This window comes from Ziziphus jujuba, chromosome 9 (assembly GCF_031755915.1).
Source record: "Ziziphus jujuba cultivar Dongzao chromosome 9, ASM3175591v1".
Lineage (NCBI taxonomy): Eukaryota > Viridiplantae > Streptophyta > Magnoliopsida > Rosales > Rhamnaceae > Ziziphus > Ziziphus jujuba.
The window spans coordinates 29584044-29601827 of record NC_083387.1 but is presented as its reverse complement, the minus strand read 5'-3'; the positions used below and the strand labels follow the sequence as shown (position 1 = coordinate 29601827).

General features: G+C 35.0%; 4 protein-coding genes across 12 annotated transcripts; 2 read left to right on the top strand and 2 right to left on the bottom strand.

The window, feature by feature from the left end:
• Positions 1–1038: 1038 nt before the first annotated feature.
• On the bottom strand, positions 1039–11742 carry LOC107407319 (ABC transporter I family member 11, chloroplastic). 7 transcript variants are annotated; one of them, XR_003054322.3, is made up of 12 exons: positions 11570–11730; positions 11366–11423; positions 10667–10746; positions 10205–10256; positions 9976–10109; positions 9505–9619; positions 9305–9391; positions 9076–9124; positions 8690–8774; positions 8113–8237; positions 7111–7169; positions 1039–1632 (listed from the first exon to the last, which is right to left on the bottom strand). XR_003054322.3 is itself a non-coding variant. In XM_016014583.4 (11 exons), the coding sequence occupies exons 1-10, from the start codon at positions 11725–11727 to the stop codon at positions 8114–8116; spliced, it is 942 nt and encodes a 313-aa protein (XP_015870069.1). In that variant the 5' UTR covers positions 11728–11730; the 3' UTR covers positions 1039–1632; position 8113. The 7 variants fall into 7 exon arrangements, 2 of the variants coding, with proteins under 2 accessions (XP_015870069.1, XP_048337584.1); XR_003054323.3 differs by lacking the exon at positions 7111–7169 and adding an exon at positions 4471–4538; XR_001580652.4 differs by lacking the exon at positions 7111–7169 and having other exon boundaries at positions 1039–1223; positions 1338–1632.
• On the top strand, positions 1639–8106 carry LOC107407642 (protein LAZY 1). 2 transcript variants are annotated; one of them, XM_060811631.1, is made up of 5 exons: positions 1639–3013; positions 3098–3164; positions 3807–4585; positions 5632–5914; positions 7339–8106. In XM_060811631.1, the coding sequence occupies exons 1-5, from the start codon at positions 3002–3004 to the stop codon at positions 7356–7358; spliced, it is 1161 nt and encodes a 386-aa protein (XP_060667614.1). In that variant the 5' UTR covers positions 1639–3001; the 3' UTR covers positions 7359–8106. The 2 variants fall into 2 exon arrangements, with proteins under 2 accessions (XP_060667614.1, XP_060667612.1); XM_060811629.1 differs by lacking the exon at positions 7339–8106 and having other exon boundaries at positions 5632–7104.
• Positions 11743–11848: 106 nt separating the features above from the next.
• LOC107407371 (uncharacterized) lies at positions 11849–13603 on the top strand. Of its 2 annotated transcripts, none has more exons than XM_016014646.4 (3): positions 11849–12036; positions 12354–12585; positions 13294–13603. In XM_016014646.4, the coding sequence occupies exons 2-3, from the start codon at positions 12368–12370 to the stop codon at positions 13382–13384; spliced, it is 309 nt and encodes a 102-aa protein (XP_015870132.1). In that variant the 5' UTR covers positions 11849–12036; positions 12354–12367; the 3' UTR covers positions 13385–13603. The 2 variants fall into 2 exon arrangements, with proteins under 2 accessions (XP_015870132.1, XP_015869634.1); XM_016014148.4 differs by having other exon boundaries at positions 12349–12585.
• Positions 13604–14241: 638 nt separating this feature from the next.
• On the bottom strand, positions 14242–17439 carry LOC107406927 (pentatricopeptide repeat-containing protein At3g57430, chloroplastic). Its single transcript, XM_016014143.4, has one exon. The coding sequence runs from the start codon at positions 17157–17159 to the stop codon at positions 14457–14459; it is 2703 nt and encodes a 900-aa protein (XP_015869629.1). The 5' UTR covers positions 17160–17439; the 3' UTR covers positions 14242–14456.
• Positions 17440–17784: the final 345 nt, after the last annotated feature.

Below are 17784 nucleotides of genomic sequence, written 5' to 3'. Positions count from 1 at the left end.
TTAAATCTATGCCTTGTTAGGTATTTAGGATAAAACATTCCCAACTCCATAAGCTTCATCAACTCTTCCTTTCTAACTCTCAGTCTATTAGTTCTCTCAATAAGCTTAGAAGAACTTCCATGAAAGTGGTACCAAAGAGAATTGGACTTGTTCATTGAGTTAGAAATTCCAAAATAAAATCAATCTCACGCTATTCTTTCATTTCTTGTTGGACATTCAAAAGATAAACCGACATCATAAAGCAACATTTAAAGTTGAATATGGATGGAAATCTTGAATATCTTATCTAAGATTCTGCCCTTTAATTTGAATGTCACATTGATTAACTCAGTTCAAAATAAAACAATGAGAATGGCAACAATAATAAACAACATAATTATTAGGAAGTTGATAAGTTCCTAGAAATTGTGCCAATAAGAATCGGTAATCCAATGAAGTTCCACGTGGAATCCACATGGTCACTATTTGATAATGGAGATAGACTGGATCCTGGTGAGAGCGACTGACTTATTATAGACCCTACAAGAAAATGATCCCTAATTTTTGCAAGACCTAGTGTTTGTCTTGGTTTTGTAATTTTTATAGGGCGTGGGATTCTATTTAGTCCTCCAAAACTGGCAAGTCCCTCTTGTAAGATAGCCGCTTGTTGGCTAGCTAAAAATGAGGATCCCCCAACACCTAAATCAGCCTTATTGGCTAAAATTTTGACAGATTTGGGCAATCTTGTCTGTACCAACCTAATGGTTTCAATTATAGAGTAGGACTCAATAGGAAAAGAGATATGAAAATAAAGAGGGAACAAAAAAATCACTACTAGTTTTGCAAATTAGTGAAAAAGCTCTATGAGTAATTCTGCAGTTCTTCACAAGTATTTCAGAAATAACAGGAAGGGCAAGGTACAGAACCAACTTGCCTGATCACACTTCCTGTGATTATTCTGCAACAAGGCGACCCCACACGATTGTTTTAGACCATTAGCAACAGTCAAAACCAGGCAATGGAATTTGGCTCCTAATAATTCAATTAGACAACCTCAAATCATTTGCAACATGTGCAAATAGGAATAAGCGAAAATATTTATTGTCACCAGCAACTGTTCACTTTGGAGAGAACTGTTTGAAATTTGTAAGGTTTTTACATGATTGAATTTGGAATCCAGAACTTTTTTTTTATAACCCAAACCTGAATAACATTCATAAATGTGCATTTCATGTGTTCCAATCCTGTTAGACGGGAACAGTTCAATCACTAAGTAATGCTTTAGATTTAAAATCACAAAGATGACGTGCACAGTTGTGAATTTATATGCAAACCACGTACTATATGTATCCTCTTACCTAAAAGTGCTTTATTTACTTTCTCTGTACTTCAATTGCCTTCCAGAATGTATCCAGAGGGGCCTCATGTAAAGGGTCTCTTTGACAAAAGAATTGTGTGGCTTTTGTCTCTAAGCTTACCACAGCTTTCTCCAACTAAAAGTTCACGCAATTTGCAAAGATGCCTGTGGGGTATGCTACATTTAATTGCCAGCATCCATGTCCTGGCGGCTCCTCAGTCGAAAAGACTCTCAACATGGAAATCAAGGCAGTTGAGAATGCAAACTTCTGTAGCTGGTAAATGTCAAATTCATGCCTGCATGAAGAATTTAGTACAAATTAAAACATCATAAATAATTTAATGCTAAAGTTCTCTGGAGACATCACGAGAAAGCAAGAGAGGAATTTTAGTTGTTAAGGACTGTAGCCTGTAAGTAATGTTGTATCAATGTCATAATCAGGCTAACATATACTTGGTTCTAATTCTGTTCCCTTGATGTACAAAATTGCATCAATTAGAGTTTAAAGAACATCACTTCACAGATCCTACATCTAAATGCAATTGTATGGAGTAAATATTTCTGATGGCGAAATTAGTTAAAGCAAATATCAATGCAACATTTTAAGTGTTGTCATTTGAAAGGTAGAACAGATATCTAAATCAAATTAATTCACTTATATTGCATACGATTGCTATGAATTATTTATATGCGATTCTAATTTTCAGGGTTCCAAAGATAGACATGGTGAAACTGATCGTACAAGAAACTGTATATCCTAAAACAATTTAACTATGGCCGGTATATACTTCAAACACTAGAATCAAAGATATATCTGTTTGATAATGTGTTAAAGATATTTAAGGCAGTCACAGTGGGGCTGATGAACCAATAAAGTTGTCTTTGTTTAGGAGTATTATTCCACTATAAGCATGCCCTACAGGAAAATATTTTGAAAGATACATCCAGGCCGGGGTCCCTAATATCATACACATTCACAGTTTGGCAAACTTTGGGACCAACAATAATTAACAACCTAATATTTTAACTTCCCATCAGACATAGCGGGCCTCTCTAAGAAAGTACCTCGTAAAATAATTGAAGATATAGGATAGCTTAATGTATCATTGTGTATCATTGTCATTATAATCATTCCACACAGGAAGTAATATGCATATGCATTCAGTTATGTTTATATGTTTATTGGTAATCTACATGTACATATTGGCTATTTGATGTGCTCATAAGCATCTAAGCTTATAAGAAGCAGCCAAATTAAAATATAAATTTCAACTTTTATATATTACTACAGATTTTAATAGATAGTAAATACGTGCATCTAATAAAATACAGCTCCACCTACTCCATGAACGCATATGCACGATATCCATAATAACAAATTGTGGGTCTCCAAACCAATCTCAAATTTCTCCACATCGATTTGATCTTGAAAAGAACAGCCAACCACAATCTTGTACCTTTCTTAATGTTTCTCTCTTCTTAAAACCATCTCAGACCCTTCTAGCAACAAGTGACGTACAACCCACCAACAGTCACGTTGAATTTGTTGTTCTTTTGGCCATCCCACCTCTTAATTTAAACACCTATTTCCCTCGCTCATCTAGATCTTACTCTTTTGCGTCAACTTTGTTAACCTAGCAATCTAACATCGAGCCTCCAAGAAAGATGAAAATGAAGGTAAGTCAAAACTCTTGCCAAATTTAGAATAACATAAAACATGTTTGCAACCCTTTAACTTCATCTTTGCATTTGATTTTGCAGCTACTAGATTGGATGCACCATAAGTTTCGTCATAGTAGCACTGAGCCTTACAAGGATCTCAATATTGGTAATTTCTACTTGTTACTTTCACTTCACGATTTAAACATACTAAGGACATGTTGCATGCATTAAAAACCTTAAGAAATCCAAAGAAGATCAGGTCATAAACACGTCTGTAATAGTTTCTTAAGCCAACCCAATTCCAACACTACAACTACACACTAAAATCTACTTTACTTGCATAATCAGATGGAGATAATGTAACAGCCAAACTTCACAACTCAAGCAAAAGTGAAGAATCACATGGTCCTAAGCCCACCAATGATAGGTGGTGTCACTCAATCACGCCTGCAGTAGTTTGTATTAGAAACACATAACTCCTGAGAGATTATGACACTGCAGCAACCAGATAGACTAAGACAAGCAAACCTTTTATAGAGACACAGCCACCTGATTCCCTTCCTCCCCAAAAAAGGTTGGGACCGCTTAACAAATCATACAGTTTTCTAGATATTATTAACCTGTGAAATTATTCATCCTTGAGACCAGCAAGTTACAATATCCAGATGTTGTCACACAAAATTGGTGCATGCTTAGTTTCAGCTCAGAGAACAAATAGAATAACAAAACTTTCTTTCCTAATTATTTTGAGTTACGTCCTAATTCATTCTGTAACTAATTACAGGAAGCCATTTTCTTTGCTTTTCAGCACAATCTTCAGTTGATGACCAAGAATCCTACACAAAGCCTAACTTTGGCTCTAGATATGGATCCAAATCCTTAAAGCCACCTAAACAGGAGCAAGAGAATTATTTTTCTCAAATCGAAGCCAACATAGAAGAAGAAACTTCTACTATTATCTCTGAACTCTTTCATGGCTTTCTAACCATTGGAACACTTGGTTCAGAACCAAACATAGCTGAGCCAGAAACACCAACATTTGCTACACCTTTGGAGAACACAACTGAGACAAAACCAGAGGTGACAGAGAATGACTTAAAGCTCATCGGTTATGAGCTAGAGAAGTTCCTTGAGGCAGAAAGTAAAGAGGGGTTTGATGAATCATCAGGAAGGAACAGTCATGTTAGTGCAACTACACTTTGTTGCAAGCAAGTGGATGAGGCTGGAGATGAAGATTCTCAAAAGACAGTGACATGTCCACTCCAGGGATATCTATTTGGGTCCTCGGTAGAACTGCCAGAAATAAGAACAGAAGTGAAGAAAGAAAAGGCATCACTGGCAGAGCTATTTCAAATAACAAAAATAACAGCCGAAAATTGCACAGGGAAAAGGGAGATTGAGGATATTCAAAGCAAGCACAGAGATAAATCTGCTACTCATTTCATGAAGAAAATCATCAAAAAGCTCCATGCCTTGTCAAAGCACTCTACTCCTTTTGCTTGTGGCTACCCGAGTGGTTCTGACCCAACCAAAAAGAAACCTGATCATGATATTGATTCAGTTTCAGCCAAGAATAAACTCCAAAAGGTTGGTCTCATTCAACTATATCTTCTAAGAGGTACATTTCAACAGCATATTAAAAATCTTGACATCAAACTTAGAAATATACCACTGCACATTATGATCCATAGACTGTTAAGTTGAATCAATATGCCAATCTCTACACACACTACCATCAAGACAGGAAATCTAGATACTCATATTGGATAGAGTTGAAAATCTGATTCCACCAATTTAGTCCTGGTAGTGGGGCATCAAATGTGAAAGTTAATGATCCATAACACAAAGGACATGACATTAAATATAGATTGATTTTCTAAATATATGTAGCATTAAAATCATCCATCAAATGAATGCTAGTTTCTTATAAGTTGTAACATAAGGCCACTAGTTTTAAAGGTACCACGAGACCCCTACAGCACTTTTAAGAAGGTGTTTCCTTATTTCTTCTATTTCTTTTCCATTTATTTTTATTTATTTATTTATTTTTTTGGCTATAAACAATCATATAAAAGTAAATGAAAATAGAATAAAATCATAAAACAAAAAGTCTAATCCAATAAATAAAAGCAAATAATTGTTAGAATTTTCAATATCTTTCTAGAATTATTAATAATAAACTATTTACCTTGAAATATATGACCATGAAAATAAACTATATAATTTAAGTGTTTTAATAATCGTTCTTAGTTAAAGATGAAATACTTATTTAATTTATATATTTATTAAATTATAAATTTAATTCTCAAAAAACTTATGCCTCAACTCATCAAGGCTAGTGAAAGACTTCGCTTTATGCCTTTGCATTTTATACTGTGCATAAGGCTGCAAAATAGCCACTGTAAAACAGGTCAATTACCAATTCATGCTCTTTGACAATCCTAGCATCCAAGTAGAATACCATATGTTATTCAAAAAAACATCGAGTAATTATCTTCATCTGACAGTAAGACTAACAACTAATTTGGCATTGAAGAAAACTACCATCTGGTGTCTAAGTTTTTACAAAGAGAACAGGATTAAGTAAAACATCCCCATTCAATATTTTCGTATCTTAAGAGTGTGGCATGCAGGTGTTGCATATGTTCCACAGAAAAATCCATCCTGAAAGCTCCATAGTGGCAAGAGAACTTTTGATGTCTGGGAAATGCAACCTCAAGCACACTCGCAATGACAGTGGCTATACTAATGGAAATCTGATACACCTGGGTGGAAACAACAGAAAGTTTTCTCGGGAATCCAAGACAAAAGACGGAAAGCAATGTCATAAAAACCAGATGAAGTTGCCTCAATGTAGGGTAAGCAGCAGCAATCTTAGTGGAAAAGGAGAACACTGGATCAAAACAGATGCAGACTGTACGTATTACTTTCCATACTTTTTTGCAAAAAATACTCTGGCAAATTCCTACCAATTCTGACTATTCATGTTTAGAAACACATAACATCCAGCAGAGAGAGAGGGAGGGGGAAAAACAGAAGGAAAATCCTAGGAAAACATTTTGTTTTCATTGAAATATCCAAAAAGTATCCATGTCTTAGGGGAATCAGAACAATTTGAAACTCTCCCATCTATAAGACAGCTGCAAAAACAAGAAGAAACCATAGGAACACATAACAAATAATACATCCTGATTCCAAAATAGTTTATTCTCTCTGTCTCTCCTTGTGAACACATACATATACATATAATATATATACACACATATACATATAAAGCAAATGTTTTTAAGAAAAGCAATTAATTCATTGAACCCTTTGAATCTCCTAATGTGCCTACAAAATGGAGAAGAAACAATACAATATAGTGGTGAAGTAAATGCTTTTTTGAACAATAGTCACACATCTTTGTTACAGCAAAATAGGGAAAGCAAGAGAACCCCTTTGTGTGACATTTAATTGCAATTATTCTGAATATCTGTTTAAAATCTTCAAATTCAATATCTATTGATATGAAAAGTCAAAAAACCAGCGAAGATTATTTTTCTTGAAACCTAAAGGTGCATGATATATAAATATGATGTTTCTTTTTTATATGTCACAACATCAAAGTTAATTTATATTCACAAGGAAACTATTGAAAACGGATATAGAAAACTAATAAAGTGTAGTTAAATGTAGTAGTCGCAACCTATTTTATCTGTAAGCTTAAATCTACTATTATGTGTTTGTCTTTTCTTATTATTCTCTTTTGGCATATAAGGTATCAAACTTGAACTCCTATTTTGATGGTAATAAATTCTATTATTATTATTCTCTAGATATTTTCATCTTTTACTACTAATTTATTTTTTCCATGCATGTCTATAGCTGAAAGTATTATTGACGATAAATCTTCTCTAAGTTGTTTTCAAATACTCAAATATTTTCCTTGTCATCATTAAGATATCATCAAAATCCAATAACATATTACCAAAAACATGAAGAAATCTCCAAGGAACCAACATCTATGAATTTATGTGATGCAAACTCTAAAAACACTAGTTGGCATCAACTTAAATGAATTAGCACTATGTAAGACTATTTTCTATTAGATAGATGTTTGATGAGTATACCCTATCGCACAACTTCCACCCATCAATCCAGTCAGCACCACACTAGAAAGTTTATAGTGCTGTCATCGAACATAAATGAAAAATTTACTGTCAACATATCATTCCATTATATGGCATGTTTTTACAAAAAATGAAAACAAATGTCAAGCATAGTTTGTGGTCTGCTAGGTGATGCTAAGATATTATTTCAATGCATAGATCTAACCATTTCCAATGTTGGCATTGTAGATTTAGTGTTGGAGCTCTAGTAAGAGAAGCTGTAGCAAATGGAGTTCAGACACCATCCTGAATAATTAGGTTATCAATGTTTGATATGTCATCTTGTTATGTTCTTGTTTGTGAGTGACTAGTGATGCTGGATTCAAGACAAACTCAATATTACAAAGTTATCCATCTGGTATCCCTTAGTGCCATGATAAAGTAGTGACTAAGTTTCATGTATGTCGCTTATCACTAAACATTATCTTTGATTATCTACGAATGTTATTTGAAGGATTGAGATTTTACCTTGGTGTTAAATGAGGACATACTCCAAAACCATTTATCATGGCATCCATCCCAGGTTTTATGTAACGAGAACTTTTCAATCATTGCATATTTTGTTGCTTGAGCACCTCAGACCTTAATTGGACATTGATACTCATGTTTGACAATTTCATTTGAACTCAAAAAAAATTCAATTTTTCTAGAACAGAATCTCTATGAACTATAAATTGCTCATAAATATAAGTACTCAAGCTCATGAATATTTGCATTTCAAATGCCCAATGCCGTTGTAAAGCACCAAATTTCTATTTTATCCACAACAAAAATCAATTTTATTAAAATATGTAGATGAATCCTTGACCCCTTGCAACATAAATCACTGACATGAGAGATCAACATTTTTTATATTGTCATTCTCTCATTGAATTTTTAAGCTATCTGAAAAATTCATATCAATATATCATGTACTAACATGTCAGAAGTATCACATAAAATCTAGTAGCATCAGGGTCAAACCTCATGGAGCGTCAGATTTGGAAGGGACAAAACCAAATTCGTGAAATTGAACTGGTAACGGCTCTTCCCTAAGAATTCCACCCATTTCCATTCTCCAAGATCGATCAACTAGAGGTGCTAACTCTCTGAAAAGCAAAGTGGAAGCTCCATAAGCAGAACATAAAATAGAAAACCAAAAGATGCAGATGAAATAATTGTGCCGTGACTTCTTTACCATTGGCTAAGTCCTCATTATAGGTTCTCAAACTTATCAACATATTTAGGATAAATACAATTATCTTCCGACCAATTCAATTTAGACAGACATGGTCATATCTTCCTAAACCTTGTGGCATTCATAATGTCATCGAGAATCCGATAGAACAAGAAGTTGAAAGAGCACATAAAAATAAAATTATAAATGAGTCAGTGGATTATCACAATTCCTAATTAAATCTCAATGTTTTTTTTCTGCAACTAAGGATCTCTAACTTCCAAATTCATTTTTAACAGTCACTAGTTTACAGGTAATAATATAATAGCATGAAAACAATAATGAAGAAAGGGTAAGTCTAAGGAGGGAAATAAGAAGACAGACTTGAGGTCATGGCTAACAACAAGTATGGTTAACTCTTTCTTTAGATGCTTCAAAAGCTTCACGACATCTGCTCGTGCCTTCCAATCTGATCAAAAATAGAATGCCAACAAAAGTTAGCAATAGGATGGACAGGGTAATGTAAAATGCAAAAGAAATATTTATTTTCAAATATCAGAAAGAAGCATGAGGATTGATACAACAAAGAGTGAAAAGAATTCAGAATGAAAGAGAAATGCAGCTCTTGACTGTCAGGAGTGCAAGAAGACAGCATTAATAGCAAATCCTTCAACAAAAAGCATTAAACAATAAGCTCAATCAATCAGAAAACCTTGCTTGGAGGCATGAGCCAAAGAAAAATTAAATGGGAACCATAATCATCTTCATACCAAGACCAGCAAGAGGTTCATCCAATATCAATAAATCTGGGATTTGCACCTGGAGAATCAAATTGATTAACCAAAAAGATGTATCAATTCATGTCAGAACAATGAGCAGCCACGTAAAAGTCACATTATGATGAAACCATTTGGTTGGAGCTTTACAGGATGTATTTCATGTTTACATGCATAATAAATGTTGTTTACACTTTAAATATACATAAACTAAGGTTCTTACTAACTGAATTGCCAAAGCAAGACGACGTTTGTAGCCACCACTGAGTGAGTGGGGATCTTTATCCAGTAAGATACCATTTAAACCGACCTACAATCGTAAATCAAATTAGAGATGAGAGTTTGAGCAATGAGAATCTACACAAATTTAACATCTATAGAAAACCACAAAGAAAAGACACTGAGTTGATGGGAGAAAAATACCCAATTAATTGCTCGTTGAAGTCTCAAAGCAAGATGCTCCTTCATTTTTATGTCACTCTTTTGCCTTGGCCACCCAAAGGTAACTTCATCAAGCACGTTATCAGCCACAAAATACCTAGCTTGAAACATGACATGCCGTAAAACTTAACAATAAAAAACCATGAGAAATGTCAAACGAACTATGAGGGCATTGGAAACCCAATTTCTAATTTATGCACCTAAAATAAAGAGATACAGGAATAACAAAAAATGAAAATTCAAAAAAAAAAAAAAAAAGTCTTGTATATGCAGAATATTACATTACTAACACAAGAGTCACCAGGATTCAAACAGAATAAAAAACAGACAATGAAGGCCTTAAAATCATGTTAAATAAACATCAATCATGAAAGGTTAAACAACTAAAAAGAGATGATTCACAATGAAATTAACAAAAACCGAAACACCCTTTTCTTAGTTATCATTTAGTACCTTTCAGGAAACTGAAAGACAATGCCTACTCTTTCTGAGGGTAAGGGTTCAGGAGATTGATTTGGATTGCCATCATTTCCATATCTTTGAATGGTAATGGAACCTGAAGTTGGTCTGCTTAGCCCTGCAAGAAGCTGGAAGAGGGAAGGAAACATATATAAAAATACACCAAAACAGATAAGAAAAAAAAAAATTAAATTAAAATAACCAATACTACAAAAAAGTAGACCTGCAAGAGAGTAGTCTTTCCACTACCACTCTGTCCAAAAATTAAGCCGAAGCTGCAAGAAGAAACATTAGTAATTCATCTGTTGAAAGCAGATCATACTCTACCCACCATATCAAAGTTAAATTTATTGCCAGCATTTTATTACATGGTGCATTTTAGTATTATCTAGTAGAGAAGGCACCCCAACATCTTACAGTTTCAATCTCAAATAGCCACAAAATAAATGTTAACTCCTAGAGCCACTAACCCTCACAATTATCATTTTGGTCAGCTTTCCGCATAAAATATGACAAATAATAATAGATATATTGACAGATCTAAGGAAGCATAAGTTCTCCTAGAAGTTAAACATCAAAATGTGAACTACTAGACAAAAAAAATGAATGGAAGATTCAAAAAGTAATGCAATGCAATTTAGCATCATATACCATTACATATTGATATCGAGCCAAACATATCTACCTCTTCTCTGGAAGGGAAAAAGTAACAGCATTTAGCAGGCTGAGCTCAGTCCCTGGGGGTCGGTAGCTAACTTCCCTAACCTTAAAGTAACATATTGCACATTTTTAGTATTTCAAAGTAAATGAGTAAGTAATATAGAATTTATAAGTTTGATATTCAAATTCAGGTTAAAAAAAATGCTAAGAAAGTGCAGCACGACAGGACAGTATAGAATACAAAGCAAAGTAGTGCAACATGTAACAAATAAATGGTGTCCATGTATAGCAGCAATGGAAATAATATCACATCAAAATTTCGTAGTTTCAGTTACAAACTAACTAGAAGTACAAGATAAGTTTCAAGTTTAAGCATGACCAGGGAAAATTTTCTATGCAAAATAAGCGTCAACAACAATTTCAATTTTAGCTATGCAAAAATTAATGGAAAAAACAACTTAATTCGGCAAGTATGAATCCAAAACCCCAGTTCAAAATTTTGAAATGCTTAAGGAGATGAATTTGAAAAAAAAAAAAAAAAAAGCATTATTTTTTGAGCCACTCACCACTGAAGGTTAATTTTCACAGTTTTCCCATAAAGAACACACAAAAAGCTTTGACATTCTCACTACAAATTCATAAACGTTTTCATAAAAACAAAACAAATAAAAAAAACAATTCACAGAAAAACAAAAAATGGAAAATAACATAGAACGAGAATTACTTCGAAGCAGGAGTAGTCACACTTAGTCCTGAAAGCCCGAGAATTTCCAAAACCCAAGCTGTATAAAGGAACAAACTTTCTTGAAAAATTAATCAAAATTTTTAATTTTTTTCACCGCTAAATTAAGTAATGCCATAGAATTGGATTTAAAAAAATAATAGTAATAAAAAAATAAAAAGCAAATTTGTCAAAATAATTGCTTGCCTCGAGATAAATTTGGGCTCGTAACATTTCGGATGTCCAATCGCTTTCCAAACTTTCATGGAGTTGAAACCAGATGAAAGGGAATTCGCCATGGCCATTGTCATCACGACCTTGCTCTCACGCTCCCTCAAACAACGAGCACCAATTGGGCTTTTCATCGCGTAGGATACGAAGGTACACGTGTGTCCAACCCACACGTGTAAGGACCCATAGGAAAAGGGTCTCTATAAAACGGTGCGTATAGACCCCAACGCACAAATGACGCTCTTCATCTTCATCTTCCTCTTTCGCTGGGAATTTTGGTCCTCTTCTCTCTATTGAAAGCTTCAATTTTCCACTGCGGCTGCGAGTTATATTCTCTTTTTTTTGTTCTTTTTAATTTTTTTTTTTTTTCTGAAGAAGACAAAGTTTTGATTTTTCGAAGGTCTTGAGCTTTGAATCTTCCGGCACTGCTCATCATCTGACAGGTTCGTGCGCCGTAGTAATAGCTAATCGGCGATTTTAATTTCCGACTTTTTTTTTTTTTGGGGGGTATTGTTGCTTTTAGCTTTTTCCATTTCCTCTGTATTTCTATTCGTATTTTTCTAGCTCTATAATAAATTGGAGATTCTAAATGCATTTTGCTAAGCAATAATTTGTAGATGGAAATGAGCTTGTGAGTTTCTAACTCAAATATTGCATTTGGTTGGGGGAGGATTTTAAAGTCCATCAATTTGGGGGGCTTAAAGAATAATGTGTGTGTTCTGAAATTTTTGTTTTTTTTGGGGTTTTTGAAATAGAGTAGAGGTGGAGTGAGGGATGGCTGGTGGAGGTCTAAAGAGAATGCTGGCTACAGCACTAGGCGAAGGGCTGAGTGGGGCAAGAGCAAGGATATTTGGTCATGTTATTAACCCAACAGGCCAGAAATCTGCCCACAAGATTCTGCGCAAGAAGCTCATCGGCGAAAAAGTTGCTCAGTGGTACCCTCATGACATCAAGAAAGATGACCCTCTTGTCATGGCTCGTCAAGAACAAGAGTAATCTCTCTCTCTCTCTCTCTCTCTCTCTCTATATATATATATATATATATATATGTATATACATGTATCAGATTTCCACATAGCTTTATGTTTCTTCTTGTGTTATTAATAAGTTCGTGACAATTCCTTGCTCTTTGGAAGGAGAATGATGTTGTTTAAGCACAGCCAAAACAATGTTGTTTCTTTGGACTATGAAGCACTATGTTGCTTTGATTCTTGATTAATTTTTAAAAAAAGTCAGTGTATATCAGGTGCTTGATGCATAGTTCATAGGAAACTCAATAGGTTCTTCCACTAAGAAGTATCCTTCAGAGGAAATATATAATATTTGTGCGTGCTTAATTTTTGTGGTGTGCACATTATGAATGTGGAAAAGCAAAGTTGCATCGTTGAGTTTGGGTTTTCAATTTGGTACCCTTTTGTTCCTACTGTGAGATTTCTCATAACCTTTTTGAATTGAGGTCAAAGATTTAAATAGAAAGAAATAGATTTTGCTAACAGGTTTGCATTATCTTTCATGTTTTTCTACTTTTTTTGTGTTATTATTAAGCATCCTTCAGATACCATGATGCAAAGATGTAGCTGTTTATATTCTAATCAGGAAGTATGTAAAATTTATTTTAAAGCATGTAATTTGACTGCCAGTTTCTACTGGGTCATGTTTGATAACCATATCTGATGTGCTTGTTTATCTAACTTTACCAGGCGCTTATCAAAGCTTGAAATGCTGAAGCGTCGAGGAAAAGGACCACCCAAGAAAGGCCAAGGAAAGCGTGCTGCTAAACGTAGCAAGTAGAAATGCAACATTAGGAAATTTAATGTTTTCCCTTTGCAATTTGTGCTAGCCAAAATTTATGTTTTTCTTTTTGGACCTACCTCCTGTTCAAGGTAAAAAATATTTACCTTGATTTACCATATTGCAATTTCATGTAACTGTTATTTTGGAATTGGACATGAATATTGTGTTTAATTGGTACGAATATAAAAATATTAGACAGTAACGTTGAACAAACAAGTAAGCATAGAAAATAAAGTGAATTATATTTCTTTTACTGTTCACTAAAATGTAAGAAATATATCATGAAGCAATCGAGCTTAAATTCCACCACCTATGGTCGATTTCAATTTTAAATGTATCAATTTGGCGGAAATTAACAAATTAGAGTACAATATAACAATCTTTATATCAATCGCTCTCGCATCCTAACAATTAGAGTACAATATTTCAGTTTTATAAATAAATTCCTCACCTCTTCCTAAATATAGACAACTTAAAATTATAAAACCTATATGAAAAAAAATAGAAATAAAAATAAAAAACCAAAAAATTGACAATCTATACTAAATATGCACGGATCAAATTAGCATTAATTAATCAATGGCATAGAAATTATATAGTTGAAAGAAATTTCTCTTTGAAGTTGACACATTGCATGTCTTCTCGCAACTTCTTCCTCCTCAAATAGTTGTTCCATGTTCTTCTCTATTCTTGGATAACAGTCGTATTTGCAATTGAAAACCATCTTTTCTCGACAGGATTGTAAGTTTCGAACCTTTTAGAATATTAGGTCAAAAATTATCAAAAGCTGTTGTACAATAAAAATAGGAGGCTCAAGGAAAAGAATCTAACGGTTTGGTCAATAGACCGATTACTAACAAAAAGGACTTTGAATATTTATCTTGTATTGAATAATTTCTCTTTACAACCAACATCGCAAAGCTTCACAATTTTGAAACTAATTTCTACATGATACTTTTTGTTATACAATACATGTTATCATCAGTAGAATACAATGATTTTATGATAATCCTATGTTAAACAAATGAGTTTTGGGCCAACAATTTTTTTTTTTTTTTTTTTTTTTTTTTTACCAATAATCTCGACATGAACAAGTTCCATTGCTGAAATGATGAAACCTCCTCACATCTCTTAAAATGATATCTCTTTCCACCATCTTTGAGATAAACTTTGCTGCTGTATGGCAGTCATTACAAACTCTAAGGTTCTTGGCAACTCTAATAGTAGTTCCAGGAGGTGTGTTGAGAATACCAAAAGCAATTGCCAATTTCTCACTGTGCCCGCAAAGTATAGTTTCTTTCTCTTCCTCGTCAACATTGTGAAGCACACAAGAAGTATCAGGCACATATCCCTCCTTTTTCATCCTTTCCCATAGGGTTTCAAGAAATCCATGGAGCTGTGCACTTTGGGGATGCGAACCATCTCCAGCCAGAAACTTATGAACCTCATCCCCAAACTCAATCCAACTACAACCGGGTTCTTTTCTTACTCCCAATTCCTTCATCTTTCTCCTAATGTCCATTGCCTTGTCCCAAAATCCAGCAGATGAGTAGATATTACAGAGTAGGACATAATGACTAGCCACATCTGGCTCCAAATGCAGGAGATTCTTGGCTGCGATTTCTGCAATCTCAACATTCTGGTGAACTCGACAAGCACCGAGCAAGCTACTCCAAGCACCTGCTTTGTCAAACTTGGCAGGCATGGAGGTGATGAGTTGATACGCTTCCACCACTTCACCAGCCCGACCGAGCAAATCCACAACACAAGCATAATGATCTGGTCCAGGTTCAATCCTGTGGTTCTCTTTCATTTTATTGAACAAATTCATGCCTTCAGTTACCATTCCAGAGTGACTACACGCTGCAAAAACTGCTATAAATGTAACATCAGTAGGCCTTACTTTTTTGTTCCTAACTCCTTCATCCACCATATGACCAAATAGTTCTAAGGCTTCCTTCCCTCTTCCATGCATTCCATAAGCCATTATGATTACGTTCCAGGTAATCACATTTCTGATTGGCATTTGATCAAACACAGTTCTAGATACATCCAAGCAACCACACTTCGCATACATGTCAACTAGTGCACTTCCCACAGCAACATCTGATGCCAACAAATGTCTGACAGCATAAGCATGGATTTCTTTCCCTTTACCCAATGCCGACAATGCAGCACAACTAGGAAGAATAGTCATGAGTGTTACCGAATTTGGCTTAAGAGGTATTCGATTTTCATCCTTAAATTCATCATCGATCTTGTTCTTTTCTACTTCTATACATTGCATCTTATGGAGCATATTTAGTGCGTCATCATAGCATCTACAAATAACACAGCCAGTAATCATAGTGTTCCAAGATACTACATCCCTGTCATCCATACTATTAAATATGGTTTTCGAGATTTCAATCTTTCCCATCCTAGAGTACATGTCCATCAACGCATTTTGAACAAACCTGTCCTGCTCTAGACCCATTTTTACTACATAACCATGGACAGCTTCTTCATCAGAGAACCCTTCGCAACGTACAGAAGCAGGCACAATACTTGATAGTGTAGTGGAATTTGGACAAAGCGAATAAACAGCGTACAATTCAAGGAATAGGTTCAAAGCCTCCTTATCATACTCATTTTGTGCATAACCAGTAATCATAGCATTCCAGAGTGCAATGCTCCGATCCATGACAGTATCAAAAACACGACGACCACTTTCTACTTGCTGACAGTTGCAATACATGTCAACTAAAGCACTACACACAAATGAATTCCCAGTTGAATAATTGTTTCTCAAGGCATACGCATGAATTTGCTTCCCCAAGTCTAGCATCTCCAAATGGGAGCAAGCAGGAAGAACGCTTGCTATTGTCACCCCATCTGGTCTAATTCCTTCAAGAACCATAGGGGGCAATAACAATAATGCTTCTACAAACCGGTCATTCTGTGATAATGAACTTAGCATTGTGTTCCATGTTACCAAATCTCGGTCCTCAAACAACTCAAACAATCCTCTTGAATCATCAATCCTTCCTAGTTTACTGTACATAGCCATCAAAGCATTGATTGTGAACGTTTTCCAGTCGCCCTTTCTCAAACTAAAGGCATGAACTTGCTTCCCAAACCACAAGGCATGATGCTTATTCAAATTAGAACAAGCAAGTGCCACACTCACCAAAGTAAAGGAGCTAGGCTCGACTTTCTCCAACACCATACAACGAAACGCCTCCAAAGCATGTTCCCACTTCTCAAACCTACACAAAGCCGCAATCATCGAATTCCAAGAAACTTGGTCTTTCTCAGTTATTTTGTCAAACACCTTGTACGCACCTCCAATATCCTCACATTTCCCATACATGTTAACAAGGGTATTAGCCACAGTCACAGAAGACGATCCATACCCGAATTTGACAGAATGGGCATGAATCTGTTTCCCCAAATTCAAGTCCTGAAGGCTTGTAGCAGCTTTCAAAACAGCAGGGAAAACAAAATTGTCCGGCGAGACACCCATAACAGACATCTCGATGTACGTCAAAATGGCATCGTGAAAAAGACCAGACCGGACTTGGAAGCGAATGGTTTCTACCCATGAAGCTAAAGAGCGAGACTGAGATATGGGTTTGGGAGGAGAAGTGGAAAGAAGGGATTGGTTGAGTAAAGGAGTGTGCTTGTTAAGAGTTGTGGGTTGGTGGGTTTGCAGGGAATTAGAGAGAGTGTTTGACGATGAAACTGGTAAAGGGAGAGGATAGAGCAGCTGGGTATGTGTATAGGATGTCATTTTTGGAGCAGCTGAAAACCCCTCTTAGTCCTCCTCACCCTCTTACACAAACTCTCTCTCTCTCTCTCTCTCTCTCTCTCCCAAACTCACGCTCTGGTTTAGCTCAGGCCATTTCCACTGTCTCCGTGTTTTTGATAGACCAAACCGCGTTCTATATACCTCCGTTCTACTCCGTGTCTTACTCTTACAGTCTGTGTTCAATGGGGATCCTGTGACTGCCAAAGTGGATAACGTTGTTTACATTTTCTGTTTCGGTTTTCCCTTCTTTTTTCTTTTTTTTTTTCACAAAAATAATGGTTATTTGGTAGAGCAGAAAATAGTTATTATTTGTCACCAAAATAATTATTCAATACTTTAAATTTTTCCGTTGTGATAAAACTCAAAAAGATGAACTGGACATGGAGAAAGTTCCAATGAGATTTGATTCTTAAACAACCCTCTGTTTTACCAATTTTTCGAATATTACCTTTTTAATTTCAAAAATTACCATAATTTATTTTCACATTTCAATTCTTTTTTTGCGGTATCATCCCTTTTCACTTTTTTTTTTTTTGACTTTTTCACATATAAACCAACACATTTTTCATATAAATGCGATTGCTTAAATTGTAATTTACATTTTCAA